Source organism: Lacerta agilis, chromosome 7, assembly GCF_009819535.1.
Source record: "Lacerta agilis isolate rLacAgi1 chromosome 7, rLacAgi1.pri, whole genome shotgun sequence".
NCBI lineage: Eukaryota > Metazoa > Chordata > Lepidosauria > Squamata > Lacertidae > Lacerta > Lacerta agilis.
The window spans coordinates 66,857,771-66,880,400 of NC_046318.1; the positions used below are offsets into that span (position 1 = coordinate 66,857,771).

A 22,630-nucleotide genomic window follows, 5' to 3' on the forward strand; every position below is an offset into this window, starting at 1 on the left:
GCTCCCACTGTATACCTTTTAGAGATTTCCTACCTTTTGCAAAAACTGTTTCCACATTCTAAAATTATAACCTAGTGCTTGGTAATAAAAATAACTCATAGATATGAATAGGTTTCTCTTGGTCCCTCATGCCACTAGCGCTTTTCACCAAAACCTCTCTCCTTCCAAAAATAATAGATCATACTGTATAGGGAAAAATGCACTTCTGGTTATATAAATCACTAGATATCTTTAAGAAATGCCATGCCTTACATAAAACCATTATTTAATAAGCAGAAAATGTAGTGAATTTCACAATCTAATTTAAATGGAGATATTGCATGATTTCATTTCATTTATGCTCCTACTTATATTAATTATATGATTGCTGCAACTTATTTGAGCTAGATTCTGATACTTTTTTACCATATGTTGAAACTTTCATAAGTGCATACCCAGGAATGGAGCTCCAAGACACATTCATCTAAATCAATGGATTGAATCCAGTTTTACCCTTTCTCTCTGTGAACCAACAGAAGCCTGCTGACAGAAGGGAGCTGTGAGGCAGTTTTGCCCCCTCCTTTGCCAGATAGCCAAACACACCACCTTCTTTGCTGTTTTGGAGGAGTAGATCTTTGAGGGGCTGTAGCAAGAAGGGGGAACCAGTGAAAATTGCCTCCTCTTCCATTATCAGAGAAAGGGCATAACTGGACCCAACCTAATATGTTTCTGGTTGATTGATTGATTTAGGTTCTTTTTTTTTAATGCCTCTATTTACAGTAGTACCTCGGTTTAAGAACAGTCCTGTTTATGAACTATTCGGTATACGAACTCCGCAAAACCGGAAGTAGTGTTCCAGTTAGCAAACTTTACCTTGGTCTATGAAAGGAATCCAAATAGTGGAAGGGCACTGGTGGTGGGAGGCCTCATTAGGGAAAGTGCGCCTCAATTTAAAAACTGCTTTGGTTTAAGAACGGACTTCCGGAATGGATAAAGTTCGTAAAGCGAGGTACCACTGTAGTAGGTTTCCAGGAGAAGGCTGCTTCTCTTAGCATGCATCTATTTTGCTTTATTTGTGCAAAGAAACCAGAGGCAAATTAATGGTGTTTCCTCACCACCTCTTAGCTTTAGAACTAAATGCTTCAAGCAAAGGTGATACTAGCCCAGTCCCATTCATATTCATGAAATTCTTTCATAAAGTTAATTTTTAAATTCTCTAATCTAGGTGGAAGAGAGTCTCTTCCTAATTGCTAGCACGCTGAGAGAAAAGTCTTAGAAGTTAACAGACTTAAGAGAAAGCTATGTTTGTTTGTTTTCTAAAACAGTGATGGCTAAATATTGATTCATCTTTTTTTTACTAGGGAAAAATGTTTTCCTCATGGATTGGTTTACAATCATTCACTGGCTTACAGGAGTGTTGAGTCTTAGGTAGCTTCTTGTATAAATGTTCAGTTACTTGTAGAAATGCTTTGAAAATGTTTGGCTAATCTTAGGTCATTTCCCCACCCCCTTTCTTCTTATTTTAGGGAACAGTCAACGGTGTGCTGCTAGTAACGCCAAATAATATAATGTTTGATCCACATAAAATGGATCCATTGGTTCAAGAGAATGGTTGTGAAGACTATGGCATCATGTGTCCAATGGAAGAAGTAATGTCAGCTGCTATGTATAAAGATATTGTAGACGGCAAAGTAAAGGATTCATTACCCATGTAAGATAAATTAGATTCATTCTCTCTCTCTCTCTCTCTCTCTCTCTGTGTGTGTGTGTATAAATACATTTTTATAGATACAAAGTTTGTTTTTAAACTTCATGGTAGTGGTTTCTATGTCATCATACAAATTGTCTTTTATTCAAGACTTAAGGTAACAAAAAGTACATGACAGGCTCTAGCTTTTGTTTATGTGATGTATGTTCTCTTTCCAACTTCAGCACAGCCTTTTCCCTTTTTGCATCAATGATGAGTGTGGGGAAAGCTAGTGTCTTAATGCTGACCACCTTAATTTTGCTTAATTTCAAAGGCATTAAAATTCAGCGTTTTAGAAGAGGTAATCAGTATAAATTATACACAGTGGTTCATATTGTTCACCTTTTGTTACGTGTGTCTCTAATAATATGACTTTTACAGAGAAAAAGAGCTGATCTCTCCCCCCCCCCTTCCTTCAAGACAGTGTTCCTTTTTGTTGTTTTTAGCTTAGTTGCGAAGATAATGTTCCTGGCTTTGTTTGCTTCCCTCACTGAACAAAAGAATTAGTTTCAGCTCAATTCAAGCGGAGTTGAAAACATGTTTTACTTCATGGCTTTTTGAAACATACCCTAGAAAAGTTTTCCGTGTCACTTGATAGATTATCAGATTGAATAAAATCCTAGCAAACTCTGAAAGTAGCACATCTCTGTCTAATAATGTTGTAGGTAAGCTAAAAACGTGCAGGGAATATTAGATACATGTGCTTTTTTATTTAATAGAAAATTAAAGGCAAGTTATTCTCTTGGGATTTAAATATGTTATTAGTGGAAATACTTTCTATGCTTTTGGTGTTTTAGGAACCTGAAGAACAGAGTTTAGACAACAGTTCTCAAGTTAAGATGCTGTAAGACAGCCATGTCCAACAGGTCCATCGTGATCTACTGGTCCATCGCCAGGAACTTTCTGGTCGATCGCCGGTAGATCGTGGGTTCCTTAGTGATCACCAGCCTAAAAGGAAAAAAAAAGTGCTCTCCCCCTAAAAAAAAGTTCAACAACTCTTGTCTCTCCCCCTCCCAAAAAAAGCTCAGTAGCCATGGGCAATTGCACGGAGAGGTCCTTCCCTCTTGTTGACAGAAAGCACACCAGTATGTGTGTGAGTGTGTTGCAAGGGATGGCTGGATAGCTCCCCCTCCCTCATGCTCACAAAGAGCTTGCCAGTATGTGTGTGAGTTTGCGTGCATGCGTGGGATGGCTCCCCTTCCCTTGAGGATGTAACGGGGTGCTGCCATGTGCCTATCAGAGACTGGATCCTAGCCTGCACCCTGCTTGGTCAAATGGGGATTCAGGCTAAGACTTGGGCATTGCCAGGGGCAAATCCGAGGGCTGACCATGGGCTTCCCTGGATCTGCCCCTTGCCCATTTATGCAGCCCACACCTGGGACACTCCCTCTTCCTTCCCTTGCTGGTTTCCAGTGTGGAAATCTGTAGGTCTCCCTCATTGTGACTAGGATGGTCTTAGACCTTGCCTGGGATCTCATCCTTCCTCGTCTGCCCGCTTCTTGTATCCACGCTGCATCGTGCTGACAAGAGAGGAACAGGCCTCTGTCCCAGTTTCTGCATTTGCCGGGCTTTGTTGTTGCAAGGGAGCTTGGGAAACTGAGTTCCCTTGCATGGTGAGTAGTTCCTTTGCAAGGGCTGAGGATCCTGGGAAAGTGTGTTTTTCAGCCATTTGGGGCTTTCTGTGTTTATGCGGGGGAAAGTTTTTTGAGGCTGGTTTTGTTTGCTACTTACATAACATAGTCTTCAGTAATCAAATAATTCAGGAATTGGATACTAGCACTATTCGTTAATTTTTGGTGCATTTTAAAACTGAAGCCATGTGGCACCAGGGGGCGGGCACTGGTTGGGTTGTTATTTTCCTGTGCCACAGACATCAGTGACACAGCTCAGCTACTAGTTTTTATTTGTATGGTTTTTAAAAATTTCAGCACAAAAGAAGAACTACTTGGGATGGTTTCTTTAAAAGAGAGAACCACCGGTCAAGAAATATTTAATTCCTTCTATTCCTTTATAAACAAGCTTAATGTTCCATTACACAAGCTTGTTGCCATCACTACTGATGGAGCAAAAGCCATGACAGGTCGGGTTAATGGATTTATTGCCCTTTGTCAACAGCATGGTGATTTCCCTGACTTCTTTGCATACCATTGTATCATTCACCAGCAAATTTTGGCAAGCAAGAGACTGAACACAAAGCATGTCATGGACATAGCTTTTAAAATTGTAAATTCAATTTGTGGAAAAGCACTTCAAAGGCGGCTTTTCAATCTCTCTCTTGAGGAAGGGCAACCAGAATTAATTTTACACACAGATGTAAGGTGACTTAGTAGGCACAAATTTTTGTTCAGTAGATGAGTGGCTGTTTGATCTGGCTTTCCTTGCTGATTTCACAGGTAAACTTAGTGATATGAACCTAGAGCTACAAGGTAAAGGTAAATGCATTGGAGAGATGATTACCATAGTTTCATCCTGCAAAACAAAATTTACGCTAATGATGGCTGACCTTACAATCAAAATTTTTGATCACTTTCCTAATATGCAGGAGCATCTGGGGAAAAATGCTGACTTTGTTTTTGAAACAGAGAAGTATGTGGCCAAAATTGGTTCCATTATTCTGGAGTTAGAAAAAAGATTTGGCGATTTCTAAAAAATTGAATTAATTGTAAAATACATGTCATTTCCATTCAAATCTGATTTGGACATTAAAAAATTGCAGTCATTATCAGTACAAATTACTCATTGTGCAAAATATCTCTTGAAAATGAGATATTAACTCTGAAAAATTACATTTTTTTGAGGGCCTGTGCAGAAGAAGAATCATTTTGGAAGTTTGTGCCTAGACAGAAATTTCCAAATTTGAGAAGATGCAGTGCAATTCTACACTAATGTTTTGGTTCTACTTATTTGTGTGAATCTGCATTTTCATATTTAAAAATTATTAAGAGTAAGCAATGTTCAGACATGACAGATGAGCACCTTAAGGATTCCCTGAAGCTGCCCTGACACAGTACTCGCCTGATACCGAACAGTTGGTTACCGAAATGGTGACGCAGGTGTCACACTAACAATGGGTGAAGGCATGTATTTTTTAAGAAATATTGATAGGTAGGTTAAAGGAGTGGGTAAAGGAGTTTGTGCAGCGTACAGTTTTGTGAGTGCTTTTATGCAACTCTCTCCCAAGAAATCTCTAAAAGTTTGTTGTCCCCCGTAAGAAAAGTATTTGGGCAGTGCTGCCCAACAACTTTGAGCTGAACCCCCAAAAATGTACGTAGATCACTGCCAGATTTAATTCTGAAAGTAGATCACAGTCTCTTGGGAGTTGGCCACCCCTGCTGTAAGATTTTGCCAAGTATTTGCTCTGTGCCACTTACTACTTTTCATAGCCTTTGAAATAAGACTTAATTAGGTTCTATGTGTACTTTTAAAAAGCAAGGGAGATAAAAGTGTGTTGCCCCATCTTATGTCTTCCGTCTCCCATTCACTCTTAAGAGTAGAAATACCTGTGATGTCCCAACCAGGTTTTTTTCTGCTATCGCTGAAGCATAATCCCTTCTCTCTCTAGTATTTTACAATTATTTATTTTTATATTTCCACCAACTTCCACTAATCAGCTATACACTTTTGACTAGTATTGGTTGCAGTTGAATGCTTTTTTCTGCAAAATATTTAAGAAGATTAATCTTTTTCAGTTAAACCTGAATAAATTTGCTCTGGCCCTGATTCTCCCCTCTTCCCACTACCACCACCACCATGTGGGAATACTGTGTCCAGCACCACATTGTTGTTGTTGTTCAGTCGTGTCTGACTCTTCGTGACCCCATGGACCAGAGCACGCCAGGCACCCCTATCCTCCACTGCCTCCCGCAGTTTGGCCAAACTCATGCCAGTCGCTTCGAGAACACTGTCCAACCATCTCATCCTCTGTCGTCCCCTTCTCCTTGTGCCCTCCATCTTTCCCAACATCAGGGTCTTTTCCAGGTTTAAGTCATACTCATAACTGAAAGTAAACAGATTAAGGGTCTATTGATTTCAATGAATATACTTGAAGTATAACTACTATTGGATACCACCCCTAGGTTTTTCACTTACTTCTGGTTTTCAGTGCTGGCATAAAATCTTTCTCAGTTCATCTTGGAATTGTGATTAAAACAGATGTTATGTGATTCCCTATTCCAGTAGGATACCTAAGGTCACTTGGTTCTATTATGCTGTGAGTTTGCTTCATGATCTGATCCTAAGACTCCATGCTTTATCACTTAATATTGGAAAAGACATTTAGTTCAGCAGATCATGATGTTCCACCAGTATGATTATTAGGTTGCTTTTATAGGATATTTTGAGTTTTGCCAACTGATTTAGTGGCAGAACAGACTCAGTAACAGAAACAAAAGTTTAGGCTGGAGATAACCTGTAACAATATTTTTTAAAAAAAGTATTTAATGAGTAGAGCTACCCAGAAAAATAAATACTTATCACCACATTGGAACATCCCCCAATCATATTATGGGAAGCACATAGATAAATTTGGTCTCATAGTGAAACCTGTTGCACTGTTTCAGAGGAAATCCCTAGCTCCTCTCTTGGGCTTTAAGCTTAGTGGAGGGAGGAGGATTCCGTTCAACAGGAAAATGAGCCTGTATCTCTCTTCAGGTCATTTTTCAGGTGGAAGGGCAGGGTATAGCTTTGGTTTTGTGTTTGTGTTTGCCAAGTGCCCAAAGCCTTTCAGACACAGGCAAGCCCATGTGCCTTCCTTTGGATGTTGCTGTTTGAAATGGTGAGTGATAAAGAGTGCTGCAGTCTTTCTTAGAAAAGGTTTTTTATGTGTTTTCTGAGCGTTGTTGAATAATTTTATTTACTTTCAAGAGTAAAAAATGGTTTGGCTTTAAGAAATACTTTAATAGCAAAAGGTTTCTGCCTATATAAAGCTGAAAAGAAGAAAGAGAAACAGTTTTGCATCATCTTATCTTCAGCATCACATCAGCATTGTTATTTTTCATTTGAACATTTGTATTCAGTTTTATAATATACTGTGTTAACAAAATGTCAGTCTGTTTTGTATTTGCAGTTGTAATATAATGTATTTATCACTGTAGTATAGAATATTTCTTCCCAATCATCAACTGCTTGCCTCATTGTAAAATACTGGATTCATGGTACTTTGTACAAAAAATTGGTTTGTTTAAACCATTTATTGTGCAAATTCAGAAATGGAGAAGATGGAATTGCATCTATTCCAACCTCTCAAATGTTCTGAATTTCTGAATTTGCACAATAAATGGTTTAAACAAAGGGTTGTGGGTTTGAGCCCCACTTTGGGTGAAAGATTCCTGCATTGCAGGGGGTTGGACTAGATGATCCTTGTGGTCCCTTCCAACTTTAGAATTCTGTGATTCTGTGAAATAAATGACTAGCCAACTGCAGATTGACAGAATTCCATCTCTCCTCTGGCACCTGCTTGACTCTTATACTACCTGTAGATAAAGAGGAGGTGAAAACTCCTATCCCTGCATTGAATTCCCTGTGTCTTCCTGCCTGCAATTCCTTGTCACCTATGGTTACCAAGCTAGTGCTTAAATACAGGTATAAGGCTTATCTGATCCATCCATCCATCCATCCATCTGCCATAAAGCAAGAAGCTAATCAGGTACATTGTGGAATTGAGTTTGATGGAGAGTCATATGCAATAAGCCTCCCAACTTACACAATTAAAATGTGGCTAGTAAAAACATATGTGTTGTCTAGTTTACTAGGTTATAACATAAGGCTCCCCCCCCCTTTTTTCCTTTTAGTGATGTGGATCAATTGTCTGTAAAAGATCTCTACCATTTCAGGAAAATCGCAAGAAGCAATACTGATGAAATGGACTCAAGGATGCGAGATACAGGGAATGATAGTGCCAGCACTGCTCCGAGGAGCACAGAGGAGTCTCTTTCGGAAGATGTGTTCACTGAATCGGAACTCTCTCCAATAAGGGAGGAGCTTGTTTCTTCGGATGAACTTCGGCAAGACAAATCTTCTGGAGCCTCATCAGAATCTGTCCAAACAGTAAATCAGACTGCCACAGAACATGTAACAGCTATTTCAGACTCTGCTAATGTACTTGGTAATGTAAACTCCAGTCTAGAACATCCTTTGAATGATGGCAGCAAGTCTGTTAGGGATACTGTGGGTTCAGAATCGGCAGACACAACTCTAAAAGAAGTACAAGATACTGCAGAGGGAACTGCTGCTGATGCTCAAGAGGCAGCACATGGCACCGATCAGGAAAATGTACCAGAAGGTGAGGAGTGTTTGCTTTCTGAAGAAAATGATTCTAAAAGGGATGCTACAAATAAGGGGCAACTTGTGAAAGAGCCAACTCAAGATTCTGAGACAGATATTGATATGCTGCGGAAACTTTGGAAGAGCCATACTATGCAACAAACTAAACAACAAAGGGACAACATGCACCAAGATGCACATAAGGAAATGAAGCACAAAGTAGCAATAGCTGATGGAACAATAGAAGGTAAGTAAGTAAATATTAGAGTAATACAGACAGATAGATAGATAGATAGATAGATAGATAGATAGCAGTGGTGTGGCTGGAAAATATAGCCCATTCCTATACCAGCTTAGTCCACTGACAGATGAAGAGAAGTAGTTGTCATAGCTAGAAGAATTACTTATGCCTACATTAAAAATGATTAAATATAAATTTGCGTCATAAGTTTGTCTTTATTATTAAAAAAAATAATTAAATGAACACCAAGTAGGTTTTTTTTTAGCATCTTGTTATTTGACGTAACCTTATCACACATAATTGAATTGCTCCCGTTAGTGATAAAATGTGTCTTGGAAGTATTTACCATGTTTGCATTCAGAATGCAGTTTGTAGACTATGAGCAACAAGTATGCCAGTTAAGGTAACATTTAGCATTTATGATGATAAACTTCCATAGTGTAAAATCCATACCCACAGCAATAATGAAAGCAGCAGCGAAAAGGTAATTTATTGGCTTAGCCAAAATTTGTATTTACATGCAAAGCTGTTGGACAACTGTATCTCCAATGGAAAGGAATGCCATAAGAGAGAAGACATTGCCCTGTGTCATCATACCACTATGGCTTTTGATGGAATTACAACCAGGCCATCTCCTGCAGCCCTTAAGGCCTGATCTGGTAGTGAGAAAGATGCTCTTTCGGGTACCTGGATTCCAAGCTATATTGGGCTTATACACCAAAGTCAGCTTTCAAAGGTTAGTTTTGGAAGAATGAAAGAGTGCACAGAGATAAAGTAACGAGGACAGTTCAGAAAGAGAAGGAAAACATTTAAAGGAGTTTCAATAAAGGAAATGAGGAATCCTGGGAAAGGGGAGGGAGGAAGTATTTAAAAAGACAGATAGCAGATTTCAGGATACAGTACAAAGTGTTTGTAAGAAAAGAACACTGAGAAACTCAAGACACAATAAGAGATTAACCAGGATTTTAGTTGCACAGATGAGGAGAAAATGACTCTTTATTGGGTGATTTCAAGCTATGAAAAAAGAAAGCAACTGGAAGGGTATACATATTTTTCAACTGAATGCAATAACCACAGGAACTGGAAGGGCACATTTAGGTGGAGAGGGGTTATCCAGCATGCAATTGCATAAAAGCAGAGAGATTTATAAGTTGTTGGCATCAGTCTGACTCAAGATAAAATGGAGTGTGCCTCCAGGGGTGTCGGGGTTTGGGTGCTGGAGCTCCTCGTGCGCAACTTGAAATAGTCATGCACGAGGTACCAGTTGCGGGGAAAGCGGCCAGCGTTCCGCGTGCTTTTGAGCACGGTCGCCGGCCAAGTCTCACAATCCGAAGGAAGCTGAGTAAGCCAATTGATGACTCCGAAGGTGTATGAGTTCCTAGTTGCCTTCTTAGTGAAAAGTTGCCTCGTGAAAATGAATATACCCTGACTCTGAATAGACGGACCAGTTAAATGAAAATAAAATTTTTACTTTAAACCTTTTACTCCCCTTATTTCCCCAAAGGAAGACAGACACCGGTTGTATCTTTAGTGGCTTCGGCAGAACCCGCATAGGCTCGTCCCCTAAGCTAAGTTCTCCTAAGCTTAAAGTCCCTGCGCGCCCGATCTTCCGCGAGGCTAGCTAAATAAAACTAAAACCGAAATATCTTCCGCAATTCTAGCCCTAGGCTAAACCTAAAGGAAAACCTAACTAAGGCTAAACCGAATGATCTTCCGCGATCTAACTCTAACTAAAAGAAAAACCCATCCAACCCATCCAGCCCGCTCCTAATCCCTTAAACTAAACTTGACTTCAACTAAAACCCAACTAAAACAAAATGAAAGAATGCACGAACGAACGAACGTGCCTAAGCGGGGTGCCTCTGCCTTTTATTAGGGAACAAACGTGACATCATCATCAATGCCTCAACCAATAAAATCACTGTTGCTGCCCTCCAAAAAGGCGGGAAGCAAGTTTAACGCTCATTAACAACTTTGAACATGACCGGAACTATAAAATAAAGGCGGATTAATCTCATAAGTGAACCACACTATTCATTCATGCTTTCACTTTCGCTTTTGCGCGCAGTTATACCAAAAGTAGATCTCGAAAACCTCATAAAATAACCAAATAAATATGAATCCATGGCGGATCCGTGAAACGTATTCCGACATATCATCTTTCTTTTTTTGTTTTAAATTAAATTATTTTTGTTTTAGTTATATAAAAAAAGAAGGTTAAAGATATCAAAAGCATTTATCCTGACATAAACATTACCATTTGTTATGATATAGACCTAGATATGAACACTACCGACTTTGTCCATAATCATCTTTTCACAAGAGGAAATACTTGTATAATAATATAGCAAAAGTCATGAAAATAACAAACCACTGGCCGAACATAAAAAGTGATCGATCCGATACACTGTAAACTTTCTAGGCATATATAAATACTTCAGTATGTAGCGTAAAACAACAAATTACTTCATAAGCATGTATACTTTCGCGTGCAGCGTAAAACAACAAATTACTTCCCAAACACAAGAGAGGACCTGATGCAGCTCCAAAATTAAAAATAACGGATAACGACTGCCCAAACATAAGAGAGGTCCCGATCCGGGACCCAAAATAAAATATAACTAGAGCTGGGGCTACATAGCCTACCCAGACCCCTCCCCCATTTTTTTTAAATTTTATTTGGAAAACAGGAAAAATGGATAAGGTAAAAGAAAAGGTTCGTGGCACTGGGGCTACAGAATCGAGGGAACTTTCAGGAAGGTAGATTCTGGACTTACCACAGCGACCACAGGTAACGGGGAACTAGGGTCCGATTCCAGAGAGGGGATTTAAGCCACCTATGTAATGGCTTTCCAGCCGTGAGTTGGGATTTAAGCCACCTAAGTAAAGGTCTCCCAACCATGAGGAAGGATTTAAGCCATCTACGCAAGGGTTTCCAGCAAAAGCGAGATGGGATTCAAACCACCTACATAAGGGTCTCCCATCAACAGCAGGAAACAGAGTGGAAGGAAAAGCTGGGAACCTGGTTTACTGCCAAAAGGTAGCATATAGAGGGGATTTTTTCAAAAGAAAAGAGGGGTACCAAGAGGGTAGGATGCCACCAGACTTGACATATATACCTTGAACAAATCCGAGAATGACCAATTCTTTGACCAAAAGAAAGCATTTCAAATAAGGTATATAAGCGTTAAGACGCACATTTTGAACTACAACTTTTGTAAGCACAACGTGGAGATTTAAGATTATTGAAATGAAACATATATGCAGGAATATGTCTATGACTAGAACTGCACAAAGACGATGCTTTGACCTTACATAAACATTTCCATATCATCAAAATTGTGACGCTCTAAATGGAAACCATTTCAGAAAAGTTTCATATATATAAACATCCATATCATTAATTACCAAGCTATAAGGAAAACACATGTAACATGCGAGGCGGATATTTCAAGAAGCATACAAAATTAAATATGCAATTTTTGTAAATACAATAAAAGTACAGGACAGTTTTAGAACTGCAAAATACACTGGAGAGGAAGATGAAGACGATGAATGAGTTGCCGGTCGTCTTCTACTCAGGTTTATACGATTCTGGAACTCAGGAAAAGTTCATGGAACACAGGAAGAGTTCCTGAATAAAGTTCTGCATACGAGGGATACAGGAACATCTGTAGAGGAAAGAAGGTTAAGCAAGCAATTCATGGTGATCTGCTAGTGAGTGTGAGAAAGAGTGAAACTGGAACAAATCCAGGCAGCCAGGAACCAGAGGCCGCCCAGAGGCAAACAAAAGGTCTAGGCAGTAGGAGGATAAGGCAAACTGCCCAGAACTCAACTGGTGCTGTTAGTTGAGCACTTTTGAAAAGTTACTGCACTTGACAGGAAGTTGAGAAGTTAGCGAGTAGCTAACAACCAGAGTTAGACATCACGGCTTGCGATGAAAAGGGAATATCGAGTTTCACGCAAGGTTAGTCCAGCGTGTTTCTTGAATGAAGAATGGGAGTTGAACACACAAACAGGTGTGGGAAATAGGGGTTTTTTCCGCAGAAGTAAGGACAGTCCTCCGCTGAGAAGGATTAAGCAACAAGGGGCTGCCGTTGAAGATGCAGGCTGGCAAGTACCACGCAGGGGTCTCCTGACTTGACCTTCAGATGTAGAGTTCCTTGCGGAAGACCGTACTCCTGAGCACTAGGAGGAACCGCCTGAAGAGCCTGTAGTAAAGTTCTTGGCTGATGCAGAAAAAGATACTCCAAAAGAATACCTGGGGAGATGCGGAGCATATTTGCAACCAGGTAGAGAATAACAGAGAGCAGGTGAAAAGGGTTTGCGGCTTCGGTTGGAAACAGGTATGCTGCAGGAAGTGATGGCAGCGATCCGTAGATACGGTGAGTACCAATCAAAATCAGCCAACAGAATGCCCATGCGAAAGACAGTACGGAACATAGCAAGGAACGTCCCATAGTTGGCGACTGGATCACTAGAGCAAAAGAAAGCTTCAACGATGTGAGAGTGCTTGAAGATGCTGCTGAGCAGAACTTATAGACAGGAGAATTAACCTTACCAAGCAGTGGATCTCTCCAGGAGAACTTTGCGATAGATTTTCTGGAAAGGACAGTTTTAAGACTATCAAGGGAAAGTTCTAAGGTCAATGACTGTGGAGCTTTATCCATGAGGTACTGACGGAGAGTAGAGGGTTGCACACGATCCTGGTGTAGCAGCTCTTTGATTAGGGCCTCTGCTGCAGCGAGCTTTTCTGACGTCAGCGCCCATTGGTCGACCCATACAGGGGGTCCTTCCTTCCATGTGAGTGGAAGAGCATGTACTGGCGCTGATGCAAAGGCCCACATCAAAAATGTGTATGGACAACAGTTTTTGCCTTTGACAATAGGTCTCTACCCCAAAGGGTGATAGGCACATCCATAACAAGTGGACGGAGCTGCACCATGGAGCCTGAGTCTGACTGGAAGGTAATCGGATGCACGCTCTGGTGGGCGGGTTCGAAACCTCCGACTCCGAAGACTTCCTGGGTGACAGTCGTTGCCCACTGGTCAGGCCAGTCCTTTCTGGCGATAACTGTGACATCTGCACCTGTATCAAGAAGACCCTTGATCTTTCGTCCACCCATTTCTAAGACGAGGTGAGGGCGTTCTTCTGTAATCTTAATTAGCGCCATAGCTGCCTGGGGAGGCAAAGAGTCTACAGGAGCTGTAGGCGTGGAAGTAAGCAAATAGAGTCTGGCAATTTCCAAACCTTTTGTTAGGACACATGGAACTGTTGAGAATCCTGGAATCAGCAACTGAGACGAATCCGTAATTCGAACTAGGCCTGCAGTCAATGTGACTGTGGCAGGGAGGCGATCCATCCTAGGCAGAATAAGGCAGATTGAGGTGTCTGGGAATGGACCACGAATGGATGTTGGCAATTGCTGAGCAAACCATGGATTTGAAAAGTAACAGTCCTCTGTTAAGAAGAGTGGTATACCTGGGACAGAAGATTCTTCTTGTTCCTCACTGGCAGTGTCTGAAGACATCTTCCTGGCTTCGGGTTTCTTGCACTGCTGAAGTTGGCAACTCTGAAGCTGCTTTGCGTTGAGTTGGCAAACTTGAGGTTCTCCTGTTGGCAAAAGTTGCTGATGCTGTTGAACCTGCTGGCATTCAGTCAGTCGTGCATCAAGCTGACAGGATGGAACTTCTTCTTTGACACAAGGCAGTCGAAGTTGTTGTTCCTGATAATTGTTTGGTTGTGGTGGGCTGAGCTTAAAAGCTGGAGGTGACACAAAGGTGTGGACATTGCTAACCGGAGTGATGTTTAAGCTTCCACAAGATGGAGCTGGCTCACTCACTTGTATTCTTTGGCCACATGGAAAGTGATCATCAGCTGGGCTGTTACCTGGATATTGCTGTTTCATCAAGGGCAAATGTCCTTCAATGACAGATTGACCTTGACTCGAGGGTGAATAAAGCTCAGGTGCTGCAAGGTTGACCTCAGTAGGATGTCTTCTCAACGTTGAAGGCAATTCTGCGATCAAAGACTTAACTGCGATTGCTTGCTGTGAAGCAAGGGTGACATCAGTAGGAATTGAGAAGCGTTTAGCAGGAGATGAACTGAATGCTGTGTTTTCTGCTGGAACCCCTTGGATAGGTAAGGCAGATGATGAAACCTCTGGAACCTGAATGTCTGAAGAGGTCACATCTTTTCTCTGGACATCTGAAGAATAGACATCTCTCTAGATCACTCTTTTTTCCTGAGGACCTGGGTAAGGAGTAGCGTTGTTCGCTTTTCTAGGATGATTGACCTTTATGATGTTCTTGAGCTTGCACCCTATTGTTTTACCGGGGCCGGGGCGCGGCCCGCAGAACCGTTTCCCTGAACTGGAGATGAGGTAGGTGAGGTATTCTGTGGATTCAAACGACAATCATTCGCCCAATGAAATCCTTTTTGGCAGATGGGACATCTCTCTGGCGGCTTGGCAGAAGGCCTTGGTGTTGCCGTGCATTGCGACCTGAAATGCCCATCGCCTCCACACCCATAGCACTTCTTGACTGGCGTAGAGCTGTCTTGACGTGGCATCTGTACCGCAGCTGCCAAGAGTTGTGCTTTGTAGGAGTGGGTACCAACATTCTGGCAGACGCGTAGCATCTCAGTCAATGTGGCATCTGGACGAGCTGCAACTGCTGTTAGGGCATTCTTGCAGTCATCATTGGCATTTTCAAAGGCGAGTTGTTTTGTCAGCATGTTTCTGGCATGACGATCTTCTATCTGGCGTTCCACTGCAACAATCAGGCGATCCACGAAGTCCCCATAAGGCTCTCTTGGACCTTGCCTAACTGCAGCGAATCCTGATACTGAGCTGGCATCTGTGCGATTGGGTAATCTGCGCCAAGCTTTGACCACGATGTCTGCTATGGTGACGAGTGCAGCATCAGGTATGGCTAGCTGTTGATTGAGATTGGAGTAATGTCCTGATCCTGTGAGCATATCTTCTGTGGCGAGTGGTGTTGCACGTCTGGCTGCTACTTCTTTCCACTCTTGCAGACACAGAAGAGCATCTGTAGGCGACAGGAAGGTGCGAAGTATTAACTTCCAATCAGATGGCAGAAGTCTACTAGTAGACAATCCTTCAAGTAAGCTTCTAGTATAAGGAGCTTGAAGTCCATTTTCGCGTATGGCTTTTCGCAGTTCACGTAGTGTTTCAAAAGGGATGGCTTGATATCTTGCAGGTTGTCTTCCATTGGCACGAATCACTGGAAAGATATGCATTGGATCAGCACTAAAGTCTATTTGTCCCAAAGCTGCTTCTAAAGCTTGAGTTCTGCAGATGGGTTGTATTGCTGTTGGATCTGTAGGTGGCATCAGTGAGTTTAAATCTTCTTGATGCTTTCCAAATGATGAGCCACTAGATGGTGCTAAAGAGTCTTTGACATCAGGATGCCTTGAAGATGGCTGACTATGAAGACAAGATGGCTGACTTGAAGTTGGAGCATAAGGTTGTTGGCTCTGTACTGCAAGTTCTGGCATCTGGATCATCATTGTTTGGCTTTGCTCTTGCCTTGGAATCTGCATTAGCATTGGAGGTGCTGAAGGGTTAGCAAATTGATGTTGTGCTGCTTGCATTGAAGCTTGGATCGCTGTTGATTGAAAATCAGCTTGCTGAAAAACTGGAGCTGCTGGCTTGAGCGCAGCCTGCAGGGCAGCAGGGTTTGCTGGCAAAAAGGCTGCTTGCTGCTGCTGCTGCTGGATCGCTGGCAAAAGCGCGGCTTGCGATGGAGGAAGCGGGACCGTTGCTTGGAGCGAGGTCCGCGGCTGCTGCTGACTTGAGATCGCTGGCTGGTAAAGGGCCTGCGATGACTGCTGAGCGACTGGCGGTGGGGCAGTCCGCGGCGGGGCTTGAAAGGCCGACGGCATCTTCTGCACCGGCACAGGCGGCAATGAATCTGGCAATGACAAATTAGACAAGGGCGAGTGCGTGTACGACAACGGGGCCTGAACTGGCTGCTGCGAGGGGGCCGAAAATGGCACAACCGCAAGCGGCAGCACAGGGGCACTATTAAAAGCAGTATTTCCTAAATTCACTGTTCCATTAAGCAAAACATTTCTTGGGGCAATTTGTTGGAAGCAATTTCTTACTTTGCTCCATACCAATTGTACAGGAATTCCGATTTTCGGGTTGGCCATAAATTCTAACCCGATCCTTTCCCATGAAGCTAGATCTTTCGTTCCCTCCTTAGGAACCCAAGGGCAAACTTCCCCAATAGTCTTAACTAAAAGCTCTACTTCTGATTCAGAGACAGGGTGACCATTTCTTTTCAAAAGGTACAATAAATCTTCACAAAATTTAACTTGAGCAGTTGAGAGTGAGGAGCCCATTTTTTATACTTTTCCAAAACTTTTCCTCCCCCACCCGTAGGCTTCTACTAGGGGCTACCGGCCCTACCCGTAGGCTTTGACCGAAAAACCTGGCACCCGTAGGCTTTAGCCAGAAAACCTTCCCTCCCACCCGTAGGCTTTTTCGGGAGACACCGGCCCTACCCGTAGGCTTTGACCGAAAACCCTGGCACCCGTAGGCTTTTGCCAAAACCCTTCCCACCCGTAGGCTTTAGGGAAGACCTTACCCTGCCCGTAGGCTTACACTAAAATTCCTTGCCGCTCTACCCGGGGACCCCTTGGGGCAAATTTTACTCTATTTTGGGCAAGCGGTGGATCCGCGCTACTGCAGCGAAATCCTGGATAAACCGGGCCGTTATACCTCACCTCTCAACGTCTGTTTCCGAGCCACTTCCGATATGTTGCCTTTAACCGGAGTCTTCGTGGAAGCGATTTTCGACTACGCTTCGCCTCAGAGAGGGCACCACTTGTCGGGGTTTGGGTGCTGGAGCTCCTCGTGCGCAACTTGAAATAGTCATGCACGAGGTACCAGTTGCGGGGAAAGCGGCCAGCGTTCCGCGTGCTTTTGAGCACGGTCGCCGGCCAAGTCTCATAATCCGAAGGAAGCTGAGTAAGCCAATTGATGACTCCGAAGGTGTATGAGTTCCTAGTTGCCTTCTTAGTGAAAAGTTGCCTCGTGAAAATGAATATACCCTGACTCTGAATAGACGGACCAGTTAAATGAAAATAAAAATTTTACTTTAAACCTTTTACTCCCCTTATTTCCCCAAAGGAAGACAGACACCGGTTGTATCTTTAGTGGCTTCGGCAGAACCCGCATAGGCTCGTCCCCTAAGCTAAGTTCTCCTAAGCTTAAAGTCCCTGCGCGCCCGATCTTCCGCGAGGCTAGCTAAATAAAACTAAAACCGAAATATCTTCCGCAATTCTAGCCCTAGGCTAAACCTAAAGGAAAACCTAACTAAGGCTAAACCGAATGATCTTCCGCGATCTAACTCTAACTAAAAGAAAAACCCATCCAACCCATCCAGCCCGCTCCTAATCCCTTAAACTAAACTTGACTTCAACTAAAACCCAACTAAAACAAAATGAAAGAATGCACGAACGAACGAACGAACGAACGTGCCTAAGCGGGGTGCCTCTGCCTTTTATTAGGGAACAAACGTGACATCATCATCAATGCCTCAACCAATAAAATCACTGTTGCTGCCCTCCAAAAAGGCGGGAAGCAAGTTTAACGCTCATTAACAACTTTGAACATGACCGGAACTATAAAATAAAGGCGGATTAATCTCATAAGTGAACCACACTATTCATTCATGCTTTCACTTTCGCTTTTGCGCGCAGTTATACCAAAAGTAGATCTCGAAAACCTCATAAAATAACCAAATAAATATGAATCCATGGCGGATCCGTGAAACGTATTCCGACACAGGGGTGAAGTCAAACCACTGGAGAATCACAGCACCTACTGTGGCTGCAAAGACCAGTAACTCGTAACTGCTGCCTCCCATGTTGCTTTTGCTTTTGCTGCAACTTGCCAAGAAAGATCTGACATTTAATATTGTCTTTAATGAAAGGTTCTCTAACAAAGGAGAAGAGAAGACATCGGTTACACAAGTTCTTATGTCTCAGAGTTGGCAAGCCAATGAGAAAAACATTTGTATCACAGGCAAGTGCATCCATGCAACAGTACGCACAGAGAGATAAGAAACATGAGTACTGGTTTGCTGTGCCGCAAGAAAGGTAAGATGGGAGCGCTTTTCTGTAAATATAGCCCTCATAAAGGACTGCCTTGTCACTTTTCAGCTTAACAATTGCTGCTTTCTTTTAGTATACCAAACTATTTTTCTACCAGACTCAGAAAGTATTCAGCTCATAGGAGCCAATTCGCAGGGGCCGAGGTCCATTTGACCCCTCCAATAAAACCATATCTTGTGCCCGATTATGCGAGGCAGGGGTTACCTGGGCTCCGCCAATATTGTTGATGCCTGAGAAAGACACACATTCTTAATTTATGGACTTCACTGTTGCAAGTTGTGGTGGTGGCTTTCAGTGGCTACTAGTCAATATGCCTGTAAACAATTGAAAGATGGTTCTTGATACTACTAGTTTTATTTAGGGATGAGTGAGGAAAGAATGAAGTACAACACAATAGTTTTTCAGAAAAATTAGTAGTCCCTTTTTATGCTTCTGAGTGATTGTATTCTAAATTTTCATTGGAATACATTATTAAAAATTGTAATGAACATTCACTCGTTCTTTCTTTTCAAAAAGAATAGTGAATAAGCAACAGTGGAAAGGTATTTAGAAGAAATTTGAAACATGTATAAGTCTTTGTAAGTTTGAAAGTTCAGTAACTACTTTTCTCTTTTGCTCTCTGAAAGGACTGAGCATCTGTATGCCTTTTTTGTTCAGTGGAGTCCAGAAATATATACAGATACAGAGGAGATAAGTAGAGAGCCTGGCTTTATGGTTGTAAAAAAGTTTGAGTCTGAAGCCAGTGAAGATTCAATTAACGAAGCAGCTGCTAAGGAGTGGGAGGTAAGTGATTTTAAAGATTTCTTAATGACTGGAAGTCATAGCTTTTGTTTGAAACATTTCAACTTTCTATATGAGGAATGTCCATGGGGAAAATATAAATTAGATGTTTTTTAATGCAATCTCTATTTTTAGGGTGCATTTGGAGCCAAACTACTGTTACATGCAGGTGTGTATATAACATGTAGTCTGACTCTGTTTAAATTGGAAAAGCCATTTTGGAGAGAGGTAATTTGCAATCGGAGAAGAGAAAGCATAAAACCTTTTCCTTATCAGACTTTAATTCCCAGCAGCTTTTCTTCTCCATGAATTGCAAGCTTGTTGAGAAGGAATTGAGCCCGCCCCACACTATTTTACTTATCTCAATCACTTCTCGCTCCTCACCCTGCTTCTTTTCCCAGTTTGAAAAGTTCTGTCGGATTACCATTACATTTGTTCATTGCTAAAGAAACTGATGAGCTTTTGGCTCAAACAGTTGCTACCTTGCAAAAGATTTATGTAGTTTTGTACTATTTTGCGAAAGGAAAAATAGACCTGCCTGTTAATTTGTACATGTAATAAACCAAATGTTTGTGTTGCCCGGGCTTAGTTTCTAGTGTAATGTATGTATTTATTTATGTACATAAGCTTAATATGTTATTTTAGTTGTGTGCTTGTGTCCTAAACACATGCACTTATGTACTCCATAATATTATGTGACTCAGTGTATGCTTGTTGTGCTCATGAAGACTTGCTTGGTTCATCTTTTGTAGATGTTGTAGATGTTCCAGTTGCTGGTCTTGATTCTAAACGTTACAATGTGCTTCTCCTGGATTTGCATCAGAATCTGCTGTATTTTTTATTAGTTATGAAATCAAGACAGGAAAATATGAGTGAATTTTAATGTGACATCTGTGCAGAAACAATTACATATAAAATTTTAAGCACCTCTGGAACAGAAAACAATGAATTCTGCTTCATTGATTGTTTATTTAATGTACATTTGTTTTTCAGTATTTTGATATTACCATTTTATGAATCTAAAATTGACTTTAAATAAAATTTCAATATAATAGGTATATAGATATATACTTTTTGTTATGGGAATTCAGTGATTACTGAGAGCGTTTCATGAATATCCTAGCAAAAATCAGTTTGCAAAGGTTAATGCTTTTAGTCCATGCACTCTTCTTTTCTAAGAGATCAGAATCTCTTATTAGCAGTCTTTTGAGATTCATTTTAAAGGGAAGGAGCTTAAAAAGCAGAGGAAGTTATGGTTTGGACATTGAAATAATGAAAACTCAGTTGCTCTCTTGGAACCCAAGTGACCATTGTTATATCCATTTCTAGTATACTCTGCTGTTCTTACAGGAGCTTTCAGGACAAAGATTCCTGAAGTCAACTATTTCATGGTTTTCTTGCCAGCAGTCGGTTATTGCTACTGGAAGAGTATGCCTGTCTTTGATTTAGTCTGTGTAGTGAAACAGCAATATGATTCCCTAGTGTGTGTGGACAGTCTGTAAGTTACCTACTCGGATATTGCTGGTGTACAGCTGTGGATTGTTGAGAGAAAAAGATGCAGAAAAGCTAGTGTGATCATCCTTTGCATATCTGGTGTTAAAGGTAGAAACAGTTGAACAGTATTGTTGATGATAGACATTTTAATGCCTCTGGTACTCTTTTTGTGTGGCGTTTTTTTCTGAAGTCTTTTTTATTATTAAACCTATTATTCTAGAAAAAAAGGTCTGCTTTCAGTTATGATGTCAGCAACATATGGCTCTGGGCTATATGATTTTGATGTACAGAACATTTGTTTTCTAGTCCCCAACTTTACTATTTACTGCTCAGTATACCAAGTCCAAAGTTTATCTTGTAAATTTACCAAATTCACACTTCAGCACTTTCCAGATGGAAAAAAGGAAGGACTTTAGTGATATATAACATTAATCAAAGCAGCATTTTACCCCTACAGAAAGGTACCAAATTACATCTTTACTGTCTTTGGCTACATTAACAAATGTGCATGCATTGCCTACTTCAACACAAAATTACTAAGACTAATACATGATGCTGGTGGGTGAGGTAAATAGTAAAAAGCTGAATGACTGTAAGCTTGTTGGAACTGTCTTTTCCATGCAAATACATGTTCAGATTGTTTTCTGTTTAACATCAGATGTGATATATTTTTCTGCATAGGAGGAGCCATTAACTTATGGACTGCCCTTCCTGCCAGCACAATACAACTTCTCTCTCTTTTTTTAAAATGATATTTATTAAGTTTTCCATTTTAACAATCCAATCAAACCATATCGTATATTCCAAATTATACATATTATTCAATAATCAAACAATCCAAATATTATGCCAAAGTATAAAACTTTTCAGGGGGACTTCACCATGCTCCGAGGTTGGTATACAACAATACAACCTCTCTCAATACAACCCTTGAGAGAAGGTCACCTGCATTACAGTTGCTAGCGCAGGCCCTCCAGTTCCAGTAACACCTGCACACTAATCTAAAAATAAATAAATAACCTGCAAAAGGTATTTCTAAGCTACAGTAGAATAAATCTTCTTGACCTGTGTCCCTTTCTATTGGAAGCTGTTTCGAAGAAACCACATCCTGTATTGATACAAATAGGTGCAATGCTTATTGAAAATATTAGGACTTGGATGCTTTCCAATATTTGGACTAATTCCCATTACTAATAAACCATGGAACTTTCCCCCACCTTTCTTTAATAAGCCTTGCAATAGGATTCTGCAGTCTCTAAATACTATTTTTAGTTTGTTCTCTTTACATTCATCTTCATGGTTATGAGAATTCAAATGCTCTGCAAGTCTCTCTGCCTGTTATGTCTAAGTTAAAGATATCAAGGTCAAAATAACTTTTGACAAGAGGCAGGATTTTTTTTTTGAATGTGCATATGTAGGTTGTAAACCATTCATTGTCATATATCAATTTTGAAGGCAAAGTTGACATTTAAAAAGAGTGTAAGGCTTGTAAGATGACATGTTGTCATAACAGTCAACTTCATATTATTGCTCTCCCTAGGTGTACTGCTACATATGATCGTGTTTGCGAGAGACAAATCAAATTCTTTTTGCATACTGTGCTGATTTAAATATTCCTATAAAGCACCTGGCAGAACTGTCACCTGACAGCAGCCATTATATCAACCTCCCTCAACAGCCACTTTGCAGTACCTTATTGTATCAGGTTGTGATAAAGGACAGAAGAGAAGGGATGCAGGGCCACTCTCCTGGTGCAGTTGAGAGACCACCAACTTTTGGCTTCTCCTCTTGGAACTTTTTTCACCCCAGCTGGTCATTAGAAGAATTTGAAACTAAAAACTAAGTTCTTAGTTTCTTCCTCTCACTTTCTTTGTGTTCCTTTTTTTTTTTTTAGTAATTCTTCCTAACAACTTTGCTACCTATCTTGTATCAAGGGAATAGCAAAATACATGAATCATTTCAAGGTGCATTGCACACAGCTGAAA

The 22,630-nt window shown here is 41.1% G+C and overlaps 1 protein-coding gene across 3 annotated transcripts in view; it reads left to right on the forward strand.

The window, feature by feature from the left end:
• OXR1 (oxidation resistance 1) overlaps positions 1 to 22,630 on the forward strand; it is a 230,994-nt gene that overhangs the window by 186,197 nt on the left and 22,167 nt on the right. For all 3 annotated transcript variants that reach the window (XM_033155737.1, XM_033155736.1, XM_033155741.1), the window contains 4 exons: positions 1,506 to 1,690; positions 7,516 to 8,234; positions 18,191 to 18,356; positions 18,998 to 19,154. In XM_033155737.1, coding sequence (XP_033011628.1) covers positions 1,506 to 1,690; positions 7,516 to 8,234; positions 18,191 to 18,356; positions 18,998 to 19,154 — 1,227 coding nt within the window. The remainder of the gene's footprint in view (positions 1 to 1,505; positions 1,691 to 7,515; positions 8,235 to 18,190; positions 18,357 to 18,997; positions 19,155 to 22,630) is intronic.